Here is a 23,547-nt window from a genome sequence, read left to right on the forward strand (position 1 = left end):
TTGTTTTTTTTTTTTGTTTTTTTTGCGTGTGTGTGTCTAGCCAGTAGCTGCAGGCCCTAAACACAGAGTCCCTAAATGCAGGGGTTATTTTTTTTTAAAGAGCTGTCAAGTGAACTTGACGTTTACCTGTCTAATACTTAAATGATGTTGATTTGGTGACACAGACACTCTGACAATACATGTTACAGCAGCTGCTGGCACCCTCAAAGCTACTTTTCTTCATCTGTACGGCCTTGTAAATAACTGCTCCTCAAAAAAGAAGGAAAAAAACAAGGGAACAACGATCCACTCCACTGAGTTAACAAAAATAAAGCTATTGCCATTGCAATTCTTTTAACTGACTTGTACCCTGTGACATACTGTCATAAACAAAATAATACCCTGTTAGTATATCCACATAGGTATAATTCAGATATATATATACATATATATATATGTGTGTGTGTGTGTGTGTGTGTGTGTGTGTGTGTGTGTGTGTGTGTGTGTGCACCTGGAGACAATAATAAGCAGCTCAGTGCCATAGCTGATCATTTTCTCTTTGGAACTACAGTGTACTAGTGCCAGTCTCAAAATTTTATTCTAAGGGAAGAATCCCATCAAACTTGTGTAGGTAGGGCCAACTTGTCAGAGCTGGCAATCGGGAACAGGTTTATTTAACACAAGCAGCTTTTTATCTGTTTGATAATGTAGTCGAGCTCAAGGCTCATATTATCCATGTGCACTGTTTCATTTCAGCTCAGTGCATTTGGCTGTCATTCACAGATGCACTATTTTCTCTGTCTGCAGTGTGTTTGTGTGCACGGCAGAGCTGTGCGCTACCTTGCTGTAAGTGCACTAATAAAAGCTTCCAAACATGGGTTTATCTGTCTTAAGGCTTTGTTTGAGGATGACAGTTTTGTTTAGACTTAACAGCTGGCACCTAGGTCTCGTCCGATGTGGTGGAAGCACTGTGGATTTTTTTTTTTTTACTGCCTGTCCTCTGATTTATCAGAAAAATGTGTAGCTTGCTCGGGGAGTCTTCAGATGAAGGGAAGAGAAGTGAGCCTTTATTGAAATAAATAAATAAATAATGCATGAGTGATGAACCTTAATAATTCATTCAGGGAACTTGATTTATAACAGTTACTTACTTAAAGAATTGATTGTACTATGTTATGATACTTTAGTTTTTTTTGTCCCAGTATCCTTTAATATTGACTTAGTGTTGTGATCCCAGGCTGTATTCACAGTGGGCTTTGTAACTTCGCTTTAGGGTGGTTATATACTTTATGTTGTGTAAGTAAACCCCAGCATCCGTTGCTGAACCCTTTAATAAAACTGCTGCTGTATCATAACTGCAGTTCTCAGTCTGTGTACGGCGAGAGCACTGCCTGCCCCTCACCCACATAGAACAAGTCAGCTTCTGACCTTAGCAGAAACAACTTTGATGTCAGGTACAGCCCTCTAGCCAGACATTGTGTGTGAGGATTTGTCATTTGGGATGTTAAGCTGCATCCTAGTGGAAACTGTGTGTGTGTGTGTGTGTGTGTGTGTGTGTGTGCGAGCGTGTGAAGAGGCATACACTCTGAACTGGGTGACTGATTTCATTTCCTGTTTTTTGAAGGTGCGGATGAAAAGCTGTGGGGTTTTGGGGGGTTTTTTGTGACACCAAAATTCTTTTAAAATGCGTTCTGACACTGTGCTGACCAGTGTTCGGAGAAAGTTCTGCATTAATGATCATAATGTAGGGATCAGAGCAGACAGCAGTCGGTCACAGCCTCACTCAGACTCTGTGTGCATGTGGATGAGTGAAGTGTGAGGTGCTGAATTTAGTGCTGGATGGTATAAATCAAATCAGGGGAGTGAAGAGCTCCACTAGGATGGATGATTCATAGTGCGAGGTACAGGAATATTCCAACAGGAGAAAACATATTCAGGATAAAGAGGCAGCTGACCGTCACTGGCTTCAAATTTCTGCACATTCTTCACTCAGACATGTCAGCGATGAAAAAGGCCAGAGACAGAAAGTTTGTATTACTCATTAAATTCTACATTAGAGTGGGAATAGACACATTTTTGCTTTTATCATCATGAAGTAAATGTTGATTGCTCAATTTAATGGCTATTGAGTTAAAAAAAAACAACAACAACAAAAAAAAACACCAATGGCATTTAGATTGGTTCCCTTCGAGCCTCTCTTTCACTGCGCAATTATGTCTGACACCAGGTACTCAATCTCCAGGGAAAATGAAGGGTCGATTTTGCATCCAAAACAGACAGCACACTTTGTTTATATTCTCTCCAGGTAGTGGAAATGGTGGAATTTGTAACAAACTGTTGAATTGTTTAAACTTTACCTGGTAAAAGAAAAAAAGAGCTCCGTAGCTGGAAAAGACAGTGAAGCCGAGGAATCAGAGTAATCACAACAAATGTTGACTGTAACCTATTTAACACTCATTATGTCGTAACAGAACACAAATGTGTTACAATGGCTGGAATATATGTGTAAAATAAATAAAAACATGAATATTTAAACTCATTGGTTGTGTTTAGAAGCACATTAACAGTGTTTCAAATGTATCTGTACTCATACAGACAAAGGTTCAGATTGACTACACAGTCAAGCACCCACTTTAACATCTCTACACATTTTTTCCCCACTCCAAAAAGCCTCGCTTCATTCCACCTCCCAGTGTTGATCAGTGCCTTTCCCTCCTCAAACATGTGAAAGAAAATGATTGGTGTCTCTGCAGAGCTTCATGTCTCCAGGGAAGATACACATACAGAGAGAGATTCTGACCTTCAGGGTCAACATGCAATTAAACCTCAGATGGGCTCTCGAGTCTTACAAGAATACTGGCTGTGGAGGGAGACATGGCTAGCAAGACAAGTATGTTAACCCTGATATGAACTGAACTGCTTGTTGGTTATCCTGCTTTTGTAGAGTACTGCTTCATGTGACCACTCACCAGTGCTGCAGAAGTGATTCACGGTATCGGGTATCTCAGATTTTGTGTCAGACCGCAACCCCTGAATTACACAGCTAGTGGGAAAGGTTAATGAAGACTCGAACATCAGCTCCAAGGATGGCTGCTGACCTTTTGTATAGGAGCTAACAAAATGAATTCTAAAGCAATGCCTTCATTTCACCCGAGCAGTTTTTCCTCTTTATGTTTCAGTGTCAGCGGGACAGAAGTTTGAAAGCATGGTGTAAATCTCTCATGTCTATCTTTTATCCGACGTGTGTTATATGTCGGGTGACTCTGCAGCATGTAAGCAGCTAGACAGATTTGATTTACTGTTCCGAACAGCAGATGGTCGCACAGCTTAAATTATTGCTAGCAAAAAATCTTTCATAATTTCAGCCAATTTGACTGCAGTGAAGCAGAGAGGTAACAGGAAGAGTAAACTAAAAGTCATTTTTTTCAACACTCGTTAATTATATTGTCACATTTGCTTCACTGTTGTAACACATAAAACCACAATTTCTATTTTTATTTATTTATTTATTGTACATAATTTTCATTATTAGCCAATGTTACAGCAATTAATATCAGTTTTTTCAAAAGTCTTTATCCTGTAAAGCCTAAAAATTATTTTTTTTAAATGAGTGAATTTTTTTTTAAACAAAGAGAAACTTGCAGATATATTTTTTCATTTGTGTAATTTTTGCTACATCTGACATTTTTATGTAATTTATTCAAGTTTTTCCAGAAAACAAAATCAGACTGATATTGTAGAGGTCTGAAAAACTCCCAAAAACACATGTATTAAACATGATACATTTGGTGTTACAGGGTTAAATATTAGCTGCTTTTGTATCAAATGTAAGATGAACGTTTACGAATATTAGCAGCTGTAGCTCAGGCTGCAGAGAAGGTTCTCGTGGATGACGGCAGCTGTGTCACCACTGGTGTGTGTGTGTATGAGTGTGTGAATTTCCCAAGCTATTAGTTCAAGTAAAAGTTCAAACTTTCAGTGTCTTGAAAATGTGGAAAACACAGATGAAATCCCAGAGATTACACGTCTGCTATTTTCAGACAGCTTCCTTGCATACGCTTGACACCATGTGGTAATTGTAGTAAGCTGAACATGTTAACACAACATGACTGCCATTAACTCCTTTCTGACACAAAATGTACAATATGTGTTAATAATAATAGAACTGAATTATAGTGCATTTGCCATCCATCCATCTGTGCTTTCAGCTGCTGGGATGTGGAAATGAGCTACACTCTAACCCTGTGTATGAATGATTAATAACATTATTTACAGTCGAGACAGTATTTGGACAGTTATACGCGCAGCAGTGGAGTGCCAGGTTTCAGCTTTAATTTTAATTTCTGTTTTGCATCAATATTTAACAAAGTGGGTGGTAGTCGTGGCCCTTTAAAACACATGGAACCCAAACTGCAAGGGTTCAAAATAAAATTGGACACTTGGTTATTAAATCTTTCTTGGAGAGCTTTCTGTCATTTCAGCCGTAGTTCACAAACCAAAAACTGCACACATGGCTCATGGAGAGTTGATTTAGAGTTGCCATTCAGACTGAGGGGGAGCTGTCTGTGAAAAAAGCTCTCTCTCTCTCTCTCTGATATATATCAAGGCTGTCATAGGGAGATGCAGGGTACACCCTGGGCAGGTCGTGAGTCTTTCACATTTAATTCGTGGGGTTGAACTAATGAGCTGCATTAACTGTTTAGGCATCTAGAAATAGTCCCCCATTATAAGAGGCTCAAGAATAATTAGACAGTTGACAGATAGATTTAGATAGAGTTTTATGCCCAGGTGAATTACAAATTAAGAAGATAAAAGACCTGGAGTTCATTCCAAGTGCTGAACTTGCATTTAGTTACTGTTCACCGCAACTCTCAATATGAGGTCCAAGGAGATGTTGATGCAAGTGAAAACCCAAATTAACCTGTTAGAGGGATAGGAAAAAAAGTTTAGGAGCCATTTTAACCCTTTCATGCATGAATTATGACAACCTTAATTAAGAGGTTGTCATAATTCATTCATGACAGGGTTAAATAGCAATAATTGAAATGAAATATGCCATACATCTATAGTAACATTAAGCGACCAGTAGGTTGGCAGGGTATGGAGTGACACATCAGTGTCCAATGTAGTGGTTTATGTGCAAGTATATCATCAACATTGACACAAATACAAGAAAACAGCCTTTGAATAGCTTTCCACTGACCACTATGCATGAAAGGGTTAAAAAGGCTTGTGATGGAGATCAGGGATTCTGTTACATTTGCTATTATTATTATTACTTTAATGGGGGACTAATCTCAAAAAAGCTAAAGAAAAAGGAAAAAACATTTAATATTTGGGGATTCTTTAATCGGTTTATTGAATTTGGGGTAGTATTATTTAAGTGATACTTTGTGGAAGGTGAACAGAGGGGGCCTTGCGTTGTTCACAACTTATTATTTGTCCGGTAAACCTCAATTCTATGTCGTGCGTGGAGTCTGTGTTAATGTTAGCACAACTTACCTGTAAGAGTAAAAGGAGCTCAATCACTTGCTTATGAAACATCTGGCATAAACCAATGTGCAAGGTTGGGGGAGTTTAGGGTAGGGTGTTTCTAATAAATATAACTGATTAAAAAGCATATATTTTGTTGAACTATTTATAGGAATTTTTACTTTTTCAGGTTTTACTACCCTAAGACTTGACCTGAGGTAGATAGAGTATGGAAGGAAGCCTGTTGCTTTACATAGTGGTTGGTATGTTATGTGTTTGAGAACACCCTCACTCTTGTATTAACCTATTACAAGGTTTTAGGTCAAACCTTTTGGTCAAACTACTGTAACTCTTGATCCATTGGCACAGTCGAAAAATTCCAATGGCTCTTGAAAGCATCAACTCATTTTCAGTGATATTAGGGTCATTACGGTAATCCCAGACACGGCGCCACAGAAACATGGTGAAAAGAAGCCGAATGTCTGATAAAATGTCTGTTTTCTGTAGAGCTCCATCACACACACTCACACTCCCGTCTCGCAACTAACCTCCATCTTCGCGGAGCTGCTGTGACACCATTCCTGGGTTTACCGTAATCACCCTATTACCACCGAAAAGCACAGAGTCGCTGCACAAGTTGGTGAATGACTTTTATCTGAGCTTCATGCCTTTTTGTTCAAACCACAAGCAACCACTGGCTAAACTCAAAGGAATGCACTACCCAGTGCATTAACAACATGATGTCTAAAAGATGGCAAGAAGACAGTTAAATGGATGATCGCAGAATTCTTTCCTTGGTTAAGAAAAAAGTGTGTTCTTCAATCACATCAAACACCATAAAGCATATTTGTCAGGAATTCCATGGGCCTACATTCTAGTAAGCAATCTCACCTTCTCTGTCAAATGTAGTGGATGACAGATTTTTAACATTTAGCAGAAAAGGAACATAAGGTTAAACATAAGGTCAAGCAACAAAAGTGGCTGAATGAAGGCTGAGAGAAACTAAAAGCTGAGGAAGAGCTAATGGTGGCTACAGTAAAGGTCAGGGAGAGCATCACCATACAAAGATAGAATATCTGTGGGATATGAGCCAGAGACACAGTGTATTTTATTTGAAGTTGAATGTGTTGAAGAGTCTCAAGAACCCTTCCAAAATACTTGTGGTGTACAGTGAATGTTCTAATATTGACACCTGTAGCAGTGATACAGATTGCATCCACTGTGTAGAAAATTTAAAAGGATGTAGTATTTCTACTGTTGTATTTGACTGAGGATACAGAGCAATTTAAAATAATTTGTGACGTAAATTAAGATAGGAGTCATGTTTAGGCACAACAGAGACTGTACAGTGCACAGTAAAGAGCCAAAGAGTTAAGATACGTATCTGAGGCTCTTGGTCAAGTTGTGCAAGTTCCTGGCCCACCCGTTGAATGGCCACTTCAAAAGGTTCACTCCGAGAAGGTTTCTCATGAGCAGGACCAAGAGATCTCGCATTGCTGTCATCCACCTGATCCATAAAACGATGCTGCCCAGTCATGCGAACAAAATCACTGCTGTTGTGGGAACAGTCACTGATGATGGCCGGGATTTGGGACATCACCAAGATCCGCTGCACTCTGCACTTTGAGGATTACCAATGGTGCATGTGTCAGGACGCTGAAGGCAGGAGTTCCGATGACCTTTGACTAGCTGGCTTTGGCTTCTCCCAAAGGCTAAGTGCTGCTGTCACAACCCAAGCGAAGACAGAGGGCTGGACGGGCTCTTTGGAAAGTGCTCTTGGAACAACCTCAAAGCCATAAATTAAATGTTTTTTGTTGTCTATGACATCTGAGACAAATAAAAGGTTGGCTGCACTAAATAAACGAGTAAATAAATAAAGAACACATCACTCCTACTAGTGGCAGTCAGTCACACTGCTTTCATACTAATTAGTAGATTCAGAGTTATTATAAGCAGTAAAAATTCTTCGTGTCATCTTGTGAAAATTAAGAAGTGCAATCACTGCCATCATTACTGGCAGCTGAGACACTTGCTTGAAGGTCTAATGTGCCACAACCAGAGCAAAGACAGTCTTATGCTGATACAAATCCCTTTGTTTCACTGTGAGTAAATGGTAGTTTCAGATCTCTGCAGTCCTTGCAAAAAAAATGAGCTACACTGTATATAATGCATGTTTAGAGGCAAAAGAAAAAAGCAGCTGTGTAGTTTCTTCTGAAAAGAGGATAACCAGTGGCTATGTTGCATGAGAGTCTTTATTTTTCTACTTTAAATAAATGAGAAAAAAAAAACCGATGGCCTTGTACAACTTACCATCATTGTCTGTGCAGCCAATAAAAAATATATTATATTCCTTTGTGTCATCATTCCTTTGAGAGCGATTGTTCTCCAAAATATAAATAATTCAATAATCACATCTCAAGCAGTTAAACTCATTTTATATGGTGGGCCATGTACAGTCCATTTTGATCTCAGTTGGGCTGGACCAGGGAATCTCCCCTTGCTGTCAATGTAAAGTTTAACTACACATTTAACCGCGGAGGAATCTTAATATAAGAAGTGCAAGTTTAAAAATGCATCTCAAGTTTTCTATATGAAAAAGAAAAGCAGCTATATTAATGTGAAATATGTGTATTCTTGGCTTAAGTCGTAAGCAGTAACTCTGTAAAAGTTCTGTTAGCTCATCATTAAATCACACATTGTCCTGTAATAATTGTTGATTTTATTTAATGATTGACAGAATGAGTTTTTTTTCTCTTTTTACTGTAAGGCCCTGGAAAAAATCATGAAATGTTTTGAATGGCTGTAAGGAAGGTCTTTATGACCTTAGGAAAAGCTGTAAAACTTATGTAAATACATTTTCAAAAGTCATCCAGTGGGACAGATTAGAGTCTTTGGTGGACCATGCCTTGTGTTTGATATTTCTGAGCTATAGTGTTAGAGCTCCCGTTTTATCCTGCTTCTGTACAATGTCTCAAACAATTTAGTGTCACAAAGGATTAGGAAATGATTTACTCTTGTTATAAACAAATAATAATAATAATAAGCGATTAACTGACAGACATTTTTAAGGGTTTTCTTTACAGCTTGATGTCAGTTATATCAGATCTGTGTATCGGACATAAAAAAAATGAAGAAAAAAAGCAATAAATAAATAAAAACCCACATTTCCATTACTGACTTCAGAATGAACTGGGGCAGCTACCAGTATTAGAGAAGATATCGATCTAGAACGGGGAGAAAAATTCCTGCAGTGATAAGTGATGATGATGATTCAGTAATGAAGATTAAGATGATCATTTTGTAGACAATTATAAGGATGAAGATGATTAGGACGTAACCGTCGCTCAGCAGGGTTTCTTTGTCTGTGCGGATGTTAAAAGCAAACATGGCTGTTGGTGCCATCTGGTACCTTGTGGTATGCTTGGGGATTAGTCATGCTGAATATATACTGTCTCAGGGAATTTCTTTTGTCATTTTGCCATTTACACGGTCTTCCAACAGTAGGTCCTAGACCGTTTTCCATCTGCATGCATTTCCTCTTCTGAAGCACATTTCCAATTTCCTTTCATCTTGGGCCTGATGCTTGGGATGTCAGCACTTGTAATAGATAGAGTGTTTCATTTGGCGCTACAGATGCTGCACCCTCACTCATGCATATGCGCACGGCTAAGCTAAATCGCTAAGTATCTGCTAAGGTTTTCCTTGTTTCTCATACTGGAAGGGATGCTATAAAAAGCTCATCATATAATTTCACTGCGCACCACTGTTTTTAGAGACTTTTATGATACATGGTGAAAAGCAATTTCATCTTTCTGTGTGTATTTAGAATTATCATTTTATGAATATCATCTCATTTCTGGGATTTTTTTTTTTCAATTACATATGCAGATTCCCCTGCAATTTGATTCAAAGTCAGTCAAGATTTAATGGATTCCTTTTATTATCTTCCGACAAATTGCCTTTTTAGTGGGAAGAGCGTTTGCATTATTCATTTGTGAAAGAGCAAGCATTTATGAGTTCATTTAGTTTAGTTCTGGATGAGCTCAGCGACCAACAGAGGGGCTCAGAATGAGTCATCACAATGGATGATGAAGCACACCGCGTGAGATGAATCTCATCTGACCCCTGAACTCTTGTCTTGCTGTCTTGACTGTGTAGGTGATTCAGCGCAGGGAGGACGGCTCAGTCAACTTCTTCAGAGGATGGGAATCTTATCGTGAGGGATTTGGCAAGATCACCGGAGAACACTGGCTGGGTAAGTGGCTCAGGTGTGTGCGTGTGTGTGCTCCGCAATGTATGACTCATGCGCAAGCCTGCCGAGGATGGTGAGCCAAGCTCGGGGGAAGGAGATTTCACACAGTATATAAATGTTGGTCATCTTGTGAGTTGACAAAAAAGTAAAAGAGAGAAAAACACTTAGTCATGTCAGGTGATGGAGCAAGATGAAAGAGACACCCAAGAAGAGGCCGACAGATAGAGATGAGTTTGACCCTTCATAGCATCAACAGAGCAGCAATAGCTGGATTACAGACAATGAAAAATGCTGCGGTAACAGAGAGAAAGAAATACAAGGATGTTTTATTGTGATAACCACTCAGAACAACACAGGCCAAAAGACCTGCAATGCAATAACAATATTTTTGGTTTTTCATATGCCAAAACACGCAACAGTGTAATTATTTTTTTTTCTAACCTTGCAGCTTTTTCAGTGGTCACCGTCTGCTTAAAACAAGTATTTTTTCAACCAGCACCTTTTCCAAATCCTTATATTTCTCGCTGGCAGCCAGGCATATTAGTCTATGCCTCCCCTCAAAACTTGACAGGCGAAAGAATGCCAACAAAAGAATTAATTCGACTGTGAAATTATCGACTTTTCCGAAGCCAAATTCTTTGCCTTCACACCACTTCTCATTAAATGTACCAAAATATTTCTTTGTGGGGAGGGGGAGGTGGGAAGGAGGATCCATGCCCATCATGGTCTAAAAGCAAGTTTCTCACAAGGATGAGGGCGAAGTCGTGATAGCTGACTAAATTAGAAACATTTCCGGCTGAAGAATTAAATTCTGTGGCGACATCTAATCACTTTTTTCGCAGTCATAGTCAGCGTCTTTATAGGATATCAGTAACTGCTACATGGCGTCAGCTTTTAACATCAGCCAAAGTCATTGTGAAACCTATAAAGTCTGTTTCCTATAAATCTGTGTTTTTATTTTAAAAAATATGTCATCCATGGTGACATATATGGACAACAGTGACCTGCTTCGTATATTTTCTGAGTGCATCACTAATTCTGATCTACAGGGTGGGCCATTTATATTCCCTTAATAACATGGGAATGGTTGGTGATATTAAAGTCCTGTTTGTGGCACATTAGTATATGTGAGGGGGGAAACTCCTCAAGATGGGTGGTGACCATGGTGGCCATTTAGAAGTCGGCCATCTTGGATACAACTTTTGTTTTTTCAATAGGAAGAGGGCCATGTGACACATCAAACTTATTGGTAATGTCACAAGAAAAACAATGGTGTGCTTGGTTTCAACGTAACTTTATTCTTTCATGAGTTATTTACAAGTTTCTGACCATTTATAAAATGTGTTCAGTGTGCTGCCCATTGTGTTGGATTGTCAATGCAACCCTCTTCTCCCACTCTTCACACACTGATAGCAACACCGCAGGAGAAATGCCAGCACAGGCATCCAGTATCCGTAGTTTCAGGTGCTGCACATCTCGTATCTTCACACCATAGACAATTGCCTTCAGATGACCCCAAAGATAAAAGTCTAAGGGGGTCAGATCGTGAGACCTTGGGGGCCATTCAACTGGCCCACGACGACCAATCCACTTTCCAGGAAACTGTTCATCTAGGAAAGCTCGGACCTGGCACCCATAATGTGGTGGTGCACCATCTTGCTGGAAAAACTCAGGGAACGTGCCAGCTTCAGTGCACACAGAGGGAAACACATCATCATGTAGCAATTTCAAATATCCAGTGGCCTTGAGGTTTCCATTGATGAAGAATGGACCCACTATCGTTGTACCCCATATACCACACCAAACCATCACTTTTGTTGTTCCAACAGTCTTGGAGGGATCCATCCAATGTGGGTTAGTGTCAGACCAATAGCGGTGGTTTTGTTTGTTAACTTCACCATTCACATAAAAGTTTGCCTCATCACTGAACAAAATCTTCTGCGTGAACTGAGGGTCCTGTTCCAATTTTTGTTTTGCCCATTCTGCAAATTCTGTGCGCCGATCTGGGTCATCCTCATTGAGATGCTGCAGTAGCTGGAGTTTGTAAGGGTGCCATTTGTGAGTAGCTAATATCCGCCCGAAGGATGTTCGACTAATGCCACTCTCCAGTGACATGCGGCGCGAGTGCTACACTGTGGGCTCTTGCTGAATGAAGCTAGGACAGCCACTGATGTTTCTTCATTAGTGACAGTTTTCTTGCGTCCACATTTTGGCAAATCCAACACTGAACCAGTTTCACGAAACTTAGCAAGCAGTTTGCTAACTGTAGCATGGGAGATGGGTGGTCTCGTAGGGTGTCTTGCATTGAAATCTGCTGCAATGACCCGGTTACTGCGTTCACCAGATGTCAACACAATTTCGATCCACTCCTCACGTGTTAACCTCTTCGACATGTCAATGGCTGTGAACAAAGAGAAACTTGTAAATAACTCATGAAAGAATAAAGTTACGTTGAAACCAAGCACACCATTGTTTTTCTTGTGACATTACCAATAAGTTTGATGTGTCACATGGCCCTCTTCCTATTGAAAAAACAAAAGTTGTATCCAAGATGGCCGACTTCTAAATGGCCACCATGGTCACCACCCATCTTGAGGAGTTTGCCCCCTCACATATACTAATGTGCCACAAACAGGACTTTAATATCACCAACCATTCCCATTTTATTACGGTGTATCCATATAAATGGCCCACCCTGTACTGATGCAAAAAAAAAAGAAAAGGGCAGCACATTTTAGAAAGGTTGAGCAGCCAGGTGTTAATGAGCTATCATCGTAGTAAGTGCGGGTAACCACCTCACAACAGTTTGCTCAAGTTCAGACTGGCAGAGTAAGTGGCGCTCGAAGAAATCTATTTGTGTAAAAGCACACATTCACAGTCAAGGTCACGGACGTGCTTACCACAGCTGAGATATTCTGCCATCGGCTCTCTAGATTAAAGCTCTCTTCACTCAAACACACACACATGCACAAAAGACTAACACAACATACGCATCTGTGGGCAGCTCAGCTTTTAGGCACGCTATGTACTGTAGATTAATTGTAACGTACTGTAAATGATTTTTTTTTCCTTCGTGCTACAAATGTGGCTCGTGAATCACAAGGCCCAGAGGGTACCCAGAGTCAATGCCCATTTTTGCTCTAAATAGAAGCGTAATTTACAAAATGAACACTATTCAGTATCAAATTCATCTTTAAATTAGCAACTGAAACCATAAACTCATAAGGGAAGCGTAGACTTCTATCGATTATGATACATGATGAGTGTTAATAATAATTAATAACTCATAGCGTGTAAATAGGCAGCACTGCAGACCAACAACATGATATGGGCGTACATGCTTTTAGGCACTTCACCACCTCCACGCTGTGTCCTTGCTGGACATAGGAATGCTTGTGTGTGGTTCACAGCTTTTGCAGAATTTATGTGAATTAATGGAGATCTAGGTCTCTTTGCTGACCCGAGGCCATTACAAAGCGCAGCCCATAAAATAATAAATAAATAAACGTGGGTAGGGTTCCAGTGAGATGGCACACAGTGGAAGTATAGTGGGAATATAGAAAGCTCAGGATTTAGCAGGCTGAATTTGAATGAGGCTACAAATTACTTTGAACCTTTCAGCGCACCCTTGGTCATTCAGGCTGGGCTGTTGTCTAGTCACCCCCTGATCATCGATTACCCATATGGCAAAGATGAAAAATGGATTCAGGCTCGCCTGGAGCCTAAAAAAAATCATTGCAACTCCTTCCTCCAAAACCAGCACTGCTCACAGCTACCACCCACCACCTCGGAGGTTTTGTACATTTCTCATTAGCATGAGTTTCATTGCGTTTACTGAACTACTGATAGTATGATAATAGTGATAAATTTTGGAAAAAGAAATTGACATAAATATAAATATTCACCGGCCACCTAATAAGATACACCTGAATTCTCAGCTTTATTATTTCAGTAGCTGCTGATTTCCAGGGATTTTCCCACAGGACCATCTCTGGGGTTTATAGAGAATGGTCCGAAAAATAGAAAATATCCAGTGAGCGGCAGCTGGTAAAAATGACTTGTTGATGCCAGAGGCCTGAAGAGAATGGCCAGATTGCTTTAGTCTGAAAGGAAGGCAATAGCAACTAAAAATAACCACTCGTCACAACCAAAGTATTCAGAACATGTTGAAACCTTGTAGCCGATGAACTTTAGCAGCAGAAGACCACACCGACTGCCGCTCCTGTCAGCTAAGAACAGGAAATATGAATCAACACTGCAAAAAACAATGGAAGAGAAATAGAAGATTGAATGGGACTCGCTTTCTGCTGCGACATTCGGATGCTAGGGTCACGCTTTGGTGTAAAAACATCCATCCCGCCATGTGTCAGCAGTTGAGGCTGGTGGTCTGGGGGATTTTTTTCTTGGCACGCAATGGGCCCCTTAGTGCCAGCTGAGCATTTTTAAGCACTGCAGCCAACCTGAGTACTTTGGCTGACAAGTGCAGACAGAGCACCTTTGGGATGTGCTGGAATGGGAGATTCATACCTGAACGTGCAGCAACTGTGTGATGCTGTCGTTTCCGTATGGACCAAAATCTCTAAGGAAGGGTTCCAGCAGCACCTTGTTGAAGGTGAATCTGTGCCATGAAGTAGTTCTGAATGCAAAAGGTGCTCCAACCCAGTACTATGGTCACATAGATAGATATACACTGTATATTATCATCTGTGCACCAGCATATGTGTCAATTAGTCTAACATTTTAATTTGTGTCAATCCAATGAAATAGAGCAACAGGCTTTTCCACTTGGGATTTGCTCTTTTTCTATTTATGACAAACTGTCATTCACTGCTGGTGATTTGAAACAATCTGCAGACTGTGTTTCATAATGACTGCCTAGTTTTATATTATATTATTTATGTTACATTAGCATTTGTCTCTTGATTCTGTTGTATTCTTTAAACTGACTGATGTCAAACAACTGTAGTTATAAAGGTACAGTTAATGTGAAAGTAGAAGATAACTAATAAAATTTATGCCTGACAGAAAAATGCTTCCCACATGTTGTGTGTATAAAGGTAAAACCAACATATTGCTGAATAAACTCCCAGAGGAGTAAGTATAAAGAGCATAAAACTGGGTCAAGGCAATTCCATTGTCACAATCAAATCTATTAGACACCTGGTCGCCGATGCTGATGTAGGCTTGTCTACCTGTAATATAGGTCCTGAAACAGTTTAACGTGGTCCCAAAGGAACCAACCTAGTTTTCCAGATGGCCTATTACAATAACAGAACTTGGTCTGCAGTGTCAAACCCAGCATTAAAAGGATAGACAAACGATCTCTTGTCACAGTCGTGTCTTCTCTCCTGTCTCTACTTCTTTAAAGTACACCTAGAATAATTTTAATGTTTTACTTTTTCTTTTGAACAAAGAAAATATTATATAACTTAAAAGCCGTGCAGTAGTAGCTCAGGAAAACATTTTTGCTCACATTGTTAGGGATGTGAAGGTCTAATTGGAGTAAATCCCAGAATAATCTTGCTCAGAATTACATTACATACAATCTAAACACTCCAAGTGACTGACTTAAAGTACGTAAATCAAAGCATTAACAACTTTCCAAGTATTCTCTTATATATACATGCATCTGCATATATTTATCGTTGAAATGAGCATGAATTTGTTTTGGTTTCCTCGTCTCTATTTAAAGAAAACAGAAACACAACATTCAGTACTCAATTTCATTATCCAGTGGAGCTTAAACCGCTTAATCAATGACAAAATGGAATTCTAGTTTTTGGTAACTGCCTGTGAAAACAACAGCTTTTCATTTCTTTTCATGCAACTGCTAGACTGAATTCCAGTTATCCATTTATTAATTTACAATCAGAAATGTACTGTTCCTATTTCTTTCAGTTCCAATACAATAACAATACCCATATCATTCAGTGCTGGCTTAATGTATCAGCTTAAGGTACCTGCAGATACTGAATACTGATCTGATATCAGTGTTGATCTGATACCAATAAGCTGTAATAATAAGCTGTAATCCATGGACTTCAGCAGGCTTAACTTGGATATATATTTCCTGACTTGGCAAAATAAAATATGGCAAATAAGTACATCCAAGAATATAAATGTGCTAAATGCAGTATAGAAAACAACATACTATAGAACTGAATTAAGTGGAAAGCTCATTTTCACCAATATCCTATACCCCAGCGTTTAGAGTTCAGGAACAGTCCAGTAGCCAATCCAAATATAAAATCGGTGCACCCCAATTTAAAATAGATGTTCATTCCTTTTATACTGCAACCACTTTGCAGCTTATATTTCACTAATCAGTGCACATTTAAATGTCACTGCAAGAATAATCTGTAAAGCAAGAGGAATCTCTAAGAAGACACTAATCTGATGTGGCAGCTGGTACACAGAACCATCTGAAAAGTTGTGCAGAGCTGCTTGAATAAGAGCAGGCACACAGCGGGCCATTTGGCCAAAAATCCATCTACAGTATCACTGTCTACCGCAATCACGGTATAAACCAATCACGTCAATGTACCACAAGGCACAGCGTGACAAAGAGAAAACAAAAATAAAACCACAGTTAGGATTTCATTAGATTACATTTTTGGCATGTTATGTTGTGTATAAATGACACTAGCAGGATTTTATTTATTTATTTTTCATTCTTGTTTTCAAAAAATGTAACTTTGGATGGTTAGTGGTTTGATTACCAGCTCCTCCAGTTTTCATGCTTAAGTCTTCTTATGCAATCCCAAATTTCCCCTCATTTACTAATAGGATTAAAAGAAAAAGAAGATATATATAAAAGTCCATTTACCTTTAACAGTTGATTAGATAAACAATCTGCCTTTTATCAGATTTAAGAAGATGCTGATTGGTCCAACTCAACTGTGGCTTTCCTCGTGAATCCAGCTCTGAGAATCCAGCTGCTTTGTCGTGTAAAGGAACTGGAAATTATAAAATCACAAACTGTATGATGCAGAAACTTGTACTGCTCTGTGATTTTAAACATTTCTGAGGGGCAGAAATACGTCAGAAGCAACAGTCCTCTGTTTGAGACTTGGACCTTATGATACCTGCTTGCCTTGGCTTTATACTTCAAGGAGTGTGTATTAAGAGAAGATAGAATCAGCTTTTATATGAGAAAAAGTTGGTTTCATTGATATAACAATGTGAAATCAAATCTGTTGCCCTCACTGTTAAGCTCTTTCCATTAACGTTAAGCCATTTTATCCACCGCAGGAGTTTTTCCCTGTTATTTTGGCGAGTGTTGACATCCTGCCACAAGCCAGTGTGAGTGCAGCACTGCAGTGTGTGGCTGCCCAGATAGCCAGTATGAAGAAGAAACCAAAACTCTCTCCTCATTATTTCAGGGGATTTTAACAGAGCAAATTTCAGCCAGGAACTGCACAAATCCACACAGTATATTAAGAATCCCACTGGGCAACCTACTGTCACGGAGTATTAAAGGATGTATACTGCCCTGTTCTTCAGCAGCTTTTAGACACTCTCATCACTCATCTTCTCTCGGCTCACAGGCAAAAGATAAAGTCTGCAAAGCCTACAGTAAATACAGTGGGGAAATGGGTCTGATGAAGCTTAGTGAGCATGCAAAAGATGCACCGCTGATAAGCTAAAAAATCAAAGCTCGCACCTCTCCCTGGCACCAAGCCATTCAACTGCACAACTTACAGCTCCAGCTAATTTTACTTCACGTGTCCTCGAAACAAACCAAGTTTGTGGCGACCAACTAGCTCCAGTCACAGCTCTGCAGCAAAAATACTCAAATTCTTTCTCCAAATTGTTCTATGGGCCTGCCACACACATGTAATCCTGCATCACAAGGTCCTGCCTCACATCTGTAGTACAAGTCGGTGTAAAGCACATCACAAGCCCTGTGCTGGGTTCACTTATCTTCTAGGTTTAAAAAAAAAGTTGACTACTTAGGCAATGTTTAGAGCACTGTTCATAATTTTTATGCATCAGTCCCAGTTCTTGTCCTGGCACTCCCACTGCTTAAAATTCACTCCCGCAGCTTGCACACAATGTTCCACTTCAACCTTTGGATCGCAAACTTCCATAAAAAATAAAAAAAACAGGATGGAGTGAAGAGAAACTAGGGAAACTTGCATCCAGTTCTGGCATTCTCCAGGGATGTGTGTTCTCCTCACTGCTCTTTTCAGTGACTACAACTGTGGGCACACTGGTCTTATCTGAGACTCAGCTTTCACCACAGCCTTCATACTTCACACTGTGGCTGCCACGAAAATTTCTCGGTTTAGACCAAGCTGTTCTAGAGGGGACTGTTTACACACTCCTACATTGGCCTTGTCCCATTGGATTTCCAAGCGTTGCAGCCCACCCACACAGATGCACCGTGCTGCTCCTGCCTTTTTTTTCCTGCGGAGATGCTGATCGCTGTCACCGCTGTCACAATACCCGCTTTCTGGCGAAAATCTGTCTGCCCCATCCTGCAGGGAGCACATTTAGCCCTTATAGATTGTTTTAATCCAAGACAAAAATGTTAATACAGTTACTCAGCTGTTTAATAAGCCAGCTGTAGAAGCTGTGAGCTGAAAATAAGCTTTATTAAATTCCTTCTTTATAAAAAAAAAAACAGCTTCAGCCTTAGGCTGTTCGAACTAAAAGTGGATGGTAATGTTATGGATCGTGTCCTTGTTTCTCTGACAATTTATGTCATATCTTATAACAAGAGATGCAAATCAGAGTCTGCAAAGCTAGAATTTAGAGCAGGAATTATTACTGTGTGATATTGTTTCACATAAATTTTGGCTTAGGGATTAAAATGGTTACTCATGTTGAAATAGAATGTAGGGGTCTGACTGTGCAACTATTATACAATGAGAGATACACAATATGGACAAAAGTACTGAACCTCCTACACATTACACCTACAGGAGCTGCTCGGCCTTATAAAGCCATGACATGAAGCTCCCAGCACACAGCTTTTGTGCTGATGTTAATGTCAGAGAAGATGTAGAAAGAAAAGTGATGTACAGCAGTGATGTGATGCAGCACTGTGGTTCCTAAACACACCACTTGGAGTCGATTGTAGTTTTATTGTTATGTAGGGAGGAAATCTAATGAACTACCGTGCATGCTAAAAGTCAGTGAGCGCTTTACAATGACCCATTCTTTCACGTACGAGATAATACATGGCTATGTGCTTGATTTTATCCACCTGTGGCAATGGGACTGACAACAGGTGAAATCAAAGATTAGCAGGTATGACTCAATATAGAGCCCCTTCCATTGTCAGATTGTCTCATGTTTTGCTTTTGCATACTTCCTACTGTGTCACCCATTTGGGTATTCATTTGTATTAAAAGCATGTCATCATATCATTCACTTAAAATAGAAAAACATTTTATGTACTTAGATTCTGAGAAGACTTTGAAGACTAAAGGCAAAATATAGGGGGTTTCATTTGGGGCAGATTTATGAAAATCTAGGAAGAAATGAGGCAAAATCTCAATAATTTAATAAAAAAGAATGAATTATCATGATATATATTAAGATACAAATCAATGCTATTTGCAGTTTAAAAAAAATGTCTAAAAAGAAATGTTTTCAGAAATTCGAGGATTGCACTTTGTAGCCACAACTGAAATTTTTATTATTACCTTTAAGCACCACTAAATTTGTTTATTCCAAGTATTCTATGATCCTTTATTTCCTAAGCACGCCCAGAGAATGTCCCATCATTTTTGTGATGGTCCCCAGCAGCGCGAGCGTAGGAACAATTTAATAAGACCCATGCATCTTGACTGCTCTGCCTGGAAGTCGTCCTTTATTCGAAGAGTGCCTTGTTGTGATCTAACATTCCTCGGTTGCCTACCTCGAGATACACTTACAGCAGCCACTAGGAAGAAATAAAAACCAAAAAAAGGCTTTTTTCCTCTGCAGTCCTTTCTTCTGTCTGTCACTAAAATTGCACGCAATTCTGCCGAAAATTGTGTTAACCACTTAACATACTGCTCACCTTTAACGAGTGGGGCACATGCAAGTGCTGTAATTGAACTCTTAGCCCGCCCCGGGTATTGTAAGCTCATGTGATTACAGGGGGGGTGAGCTACAAAGAATAAGACACTCAAGCATTTGTCTGTGTTTATGTAAAAGTGAGACTGCAGATGGAAACCAGGCAGGAGGATGACTGTAATTTGGAGATGGGCGTTTTAAAGATTTGGCTGTCAGTTCTATTTGAGTGACGACCACTTCGCATTAAAAAAAAAAGTGCCTGTAAGGAAAGAGGGGAGAAAAGAAAAAAACAGTGGATCATAGCAAAATCAGAAACACGCTGAAGTGTTCATTGAATATTAGAAATGCCGCTAACACACACCCACACCCATCTGCACTCACACACTGATACAGATAGTACACCAGCAGGTATACAATGTAATTGCCAGGCGTGCCTGTTGTCTTTCTTTTGCTGTTTTCTTCCCTTCATCTCTCTCCTGTCTCTATCTCTTTTCCGTGGCAGGAATCCTGCCTGTGTTACTGAGATCAATGTGAAATAGCAGTGAGTCTGTGGCAATTAACTCCCAGGCTGTAGAACTACTCAGAGCTTAGAGAAGCACAGGAGCCACACACAGCAGGGGTGCCCATTCATCTTCAGTCTGGCGAGAACACACTGTCCACATGTACAATGGGATTGAAACTCCACGGATGTACTGGAGCCAAAAATACTTAAAGGAGGCATTTCCCTCTGTTCGTTGTATAAATGTGATAGGTAAACATACATAGATGATCAAGCAATAGATGTTTGTTACATAAAAATAAAGCTGCATTCTAGTGCCTCTCAAAAAACAAATAATTTTTTGCCTAGTTTAATTTAAAAAAGTAAACTTCCACATATCTCATATTCATCGCATGTAGAGTAAAAAAAAAATCCAAACCTTTTTTTTTTTTTTTTTGATGATGATTGTGGCTTATTGCTCATTAAAATCGGAAATCCAGTATCTCAAAATATTTCATGAGGGTGAGAAAATTACTATTCAAACAGTACAAATACTATTTATCTCTTGGTCTAGTTCAGTGCACACAGCCACAATCACGGGGAAGACTGCTGACTTGACAGTTGTCCAGATCACAGTCATCGACAAGTAAGCCACAGAAAGTTCATATTAAATGTAATGTAAAGATAACTGGAAGCTGATGAAAGGGAAGTGGATGGTCAGGACATTTTTATCTTTGAGAACTTGGGAGAGCTTTACAATGACTGCATTGAGGCTGGTGTCAGAGCATCAAAAGCTACCCCACACAGAGGAGTTCAGGAACTGGCTAAAACTGTTATATAGCTATTATCAGCCCACTCCAGAAACAGACATTCTTAGGGATAAGGACAAGAAAAGAAAACTTGACTGTTTTCCATTTGGAAATCAAGGTCCCAGAGTCTGTAGGAATAGTGGCGAGGCATGCCATTGAGCATTGTGCATGGCAACGAGTACTTTTACCACAGACTCTTAAGCACATGTGCCCAAGACACAAAACAAGGAATTTATAGACACACTGTTCACGCACATTCAAGCATGAATGCAAGAACTGGGAAGCATGATTCACACGGTTAAAGTATTGTATGTCACAATACACCCATTATATTCAGTGCACATCTTCACTTTTTATAACTACAGTATGTCCCTGTTTTTTTCATTCCTCCTAATCTTTTTTCTTTCCCACACATTCGTGCATAAACACATCCTTACACACACTTATCCTCCACAGCGCGCATGTATCACAATGCTGCATCCTGAAGCTTGTATTTATATTCTCGTCACCCAGTAGAAAATCTAAAGGAGGACTGTATCAACAAAGAGAGCACAACTCAAAGAACATCACTATTCCCATGAGGATGACAGCTCATTTTGCTTTTTTTGTGTGTGTACGTACTTTTCCCCCCACCCATCATTTTGACTGTGGACAGTTTCTTGCTGTTGCAATAAGCCGGGGAAGTTTTCATGGGTTTGAACAAACATTTGATCAACTAATAGGAACAAGTTATAAAACTGGCCCTTTTCTTTACTTTGAACAACCCTGCAGTCCAAGACGGGACTGGAAAGGTCAGGCAGACAGCAACTCCAATTACACTACAAGTAGACCTGTTCTGAGAGAAGCTATGAACCCAGATAAAAACAATTGCAGCAGATCATTGCTTCAACTCTGACAATCTGTCAAACGCTCCAATCGTGTGGTCCTGCATCTTCTCTCAGCAATGGTAGGGCTACTGACAGCAGCAAGGTCAGGGGTCAATATCTCCTGCTGCCCACCAGTTAGTGGACAAAGGAGGATGGATTGCTGATTGATTGTGCTCTGGAAGATTTATCGCTCCAGTCTTTAACGGATACGGGACGCCTTGACCTCATTTGAAGTGAAGGGATTTTGGCTGGGCACCTTACCGTGCCCATGCTCATGAAGCAAATTATATATTTAGACATTAAAGGAGTTAGATAGATGGAAAGGTTGAAAAAATGTACATATAGATGTTGAAATAACCAGAAAAGAAAACTAGCGTCGATCAGAACAGCTCACAGTGGAGGAAGAGAAGAAAGCAGTGGTTAAGGAGGAAAATCCAGTGGGTTGTGAAGATGAAAGAGACGTATAAAGGGAATTAAAAGAGAGACTAAAGCTGAAAACTAAGAAAAGTTATATCTGATTTTTTTTTCTTCTTAATGAACAAAGTTAATATTTGACTGCTCCCAGAATTTCACCCCTATTCGAATGCATATTCTTGCCAGGGGTGTTGCATTGCACACGTAAATACGCATACATGCGTAAACACAATGTGCGTAAGAAGCCGATTTGAAACTACTGTACCTTACAGGAAGGTCGCCGCTTAGAGAAACTCTCTAGAAGGCTCTACACAGTCTACCCCTGAACTCTCACTGTTCCCGTTAGAGGGAATAAATAGCCTCATTATTCCACCAGGCGCTCACCATCCATCCCCCATGTGTCGCTTCCATTGTTTCTAAAAAAACTCCTTTCGCATAGCTGTGAAAACTCTTCATTCTCTCTGCTTCGCACAATAGCCCCCATAACCATACTGTATGAATGATTGGACATTAAAAAATGTTATATATAATTTGCCATTTGTCTTTTCTATAATGCAGAACTCGTCGCTAGATGATTTGTTCTGCCTGAGGAGGCAAATCTTAAATTCAGAAGCCTGCGTTATTTACAGCAGGTGACATTTAATCCTCCAGTCTCCACTAAGAAACAAGTTGCCAGTTTATATATAAGAATATATTAGCGGGATTTTTTTGAAGACAACTATGAGGTAGTTAGCTGTTAACCTTTTTGTGGTTCATTAATCAAACACTAATGTGTTTTGTTTTTTTAGTGTATTTTTTATATAAAGAAATAAAATTTTGTTTGCATGCCATTAAACAATAATAAGCACAGTGAATCCATTTATCACTCCCACCTTTGGGTAAATACTCCCACCTTATAAACACGGTATGTTGTTCTTCTGTAATTATTGTTAAAAGCCTGTAGCTTGTAGCGTCATCATTAAATATACCAACACCGATCGATTCATTTGCGACTAACAAAGCTGAAAACACAAACAAATTATTTTCACACGCGGGGATCACTCATTGTTTAGCTGAGGTGTTCTTTGACTTGGGGTGTGCCTTGCATATTTCCTAGTCTTTAAAAGCAAAACAAAAAAACATCCAACCTGACCCATTATACAGTTGTTACTCCCAGATTTGTTCCCACAACAGTAATTTACTGAACAGTCTGAGGAACCTTTACTCTTAATTTTCCCAGATCCTTATGTCATCTTTGTCATCTTTGTCATTTTCCCGATCAGCCCAGAT

The 23,547-nt window shown here is 39.6% G+C and overlaps 1 protein-coding gene across 6 annotated transcripts in view; it reads left to right on the top strand.

Moving 5' to 3' along the window:
• fibcd1b (fibrinogen C domain containing 1b) overlaps window positions 1–23,547 on the top strand; it is a 137,620-nt gene that overhangs the window by 92,235 nt on the left and 21,838 nt on the right. For all 6 annotated transcript variants that reach the window (XM_039614351.1, XM_031754626.2, XM_031754627.2 and 3 more), the window contains one exon: window positions 9,610–9,706. In XM_039614351.1, coding sequence (XP_039470285.1) covers window positions 9,610–9,706 — 97 coding nt within the window. The remainder of the gene's footprint in view (window positions 1–9,609; window positions 9,707–23,547) is intronic.

Source organism: Oreochromis aureus, linkage group 7, assembly GCF_013358895.1.
Source record: "Oreochromis aureus strain Israel breed Guangdong linkage group 7, ZZ_aureus, whole genome shotgun sequence".
NCBI lineage: Eukaryota > Metazoa > Chordata > Actinopteri > Cichliformes > Cichlidae > Oreochromis > Oreochromis aureus.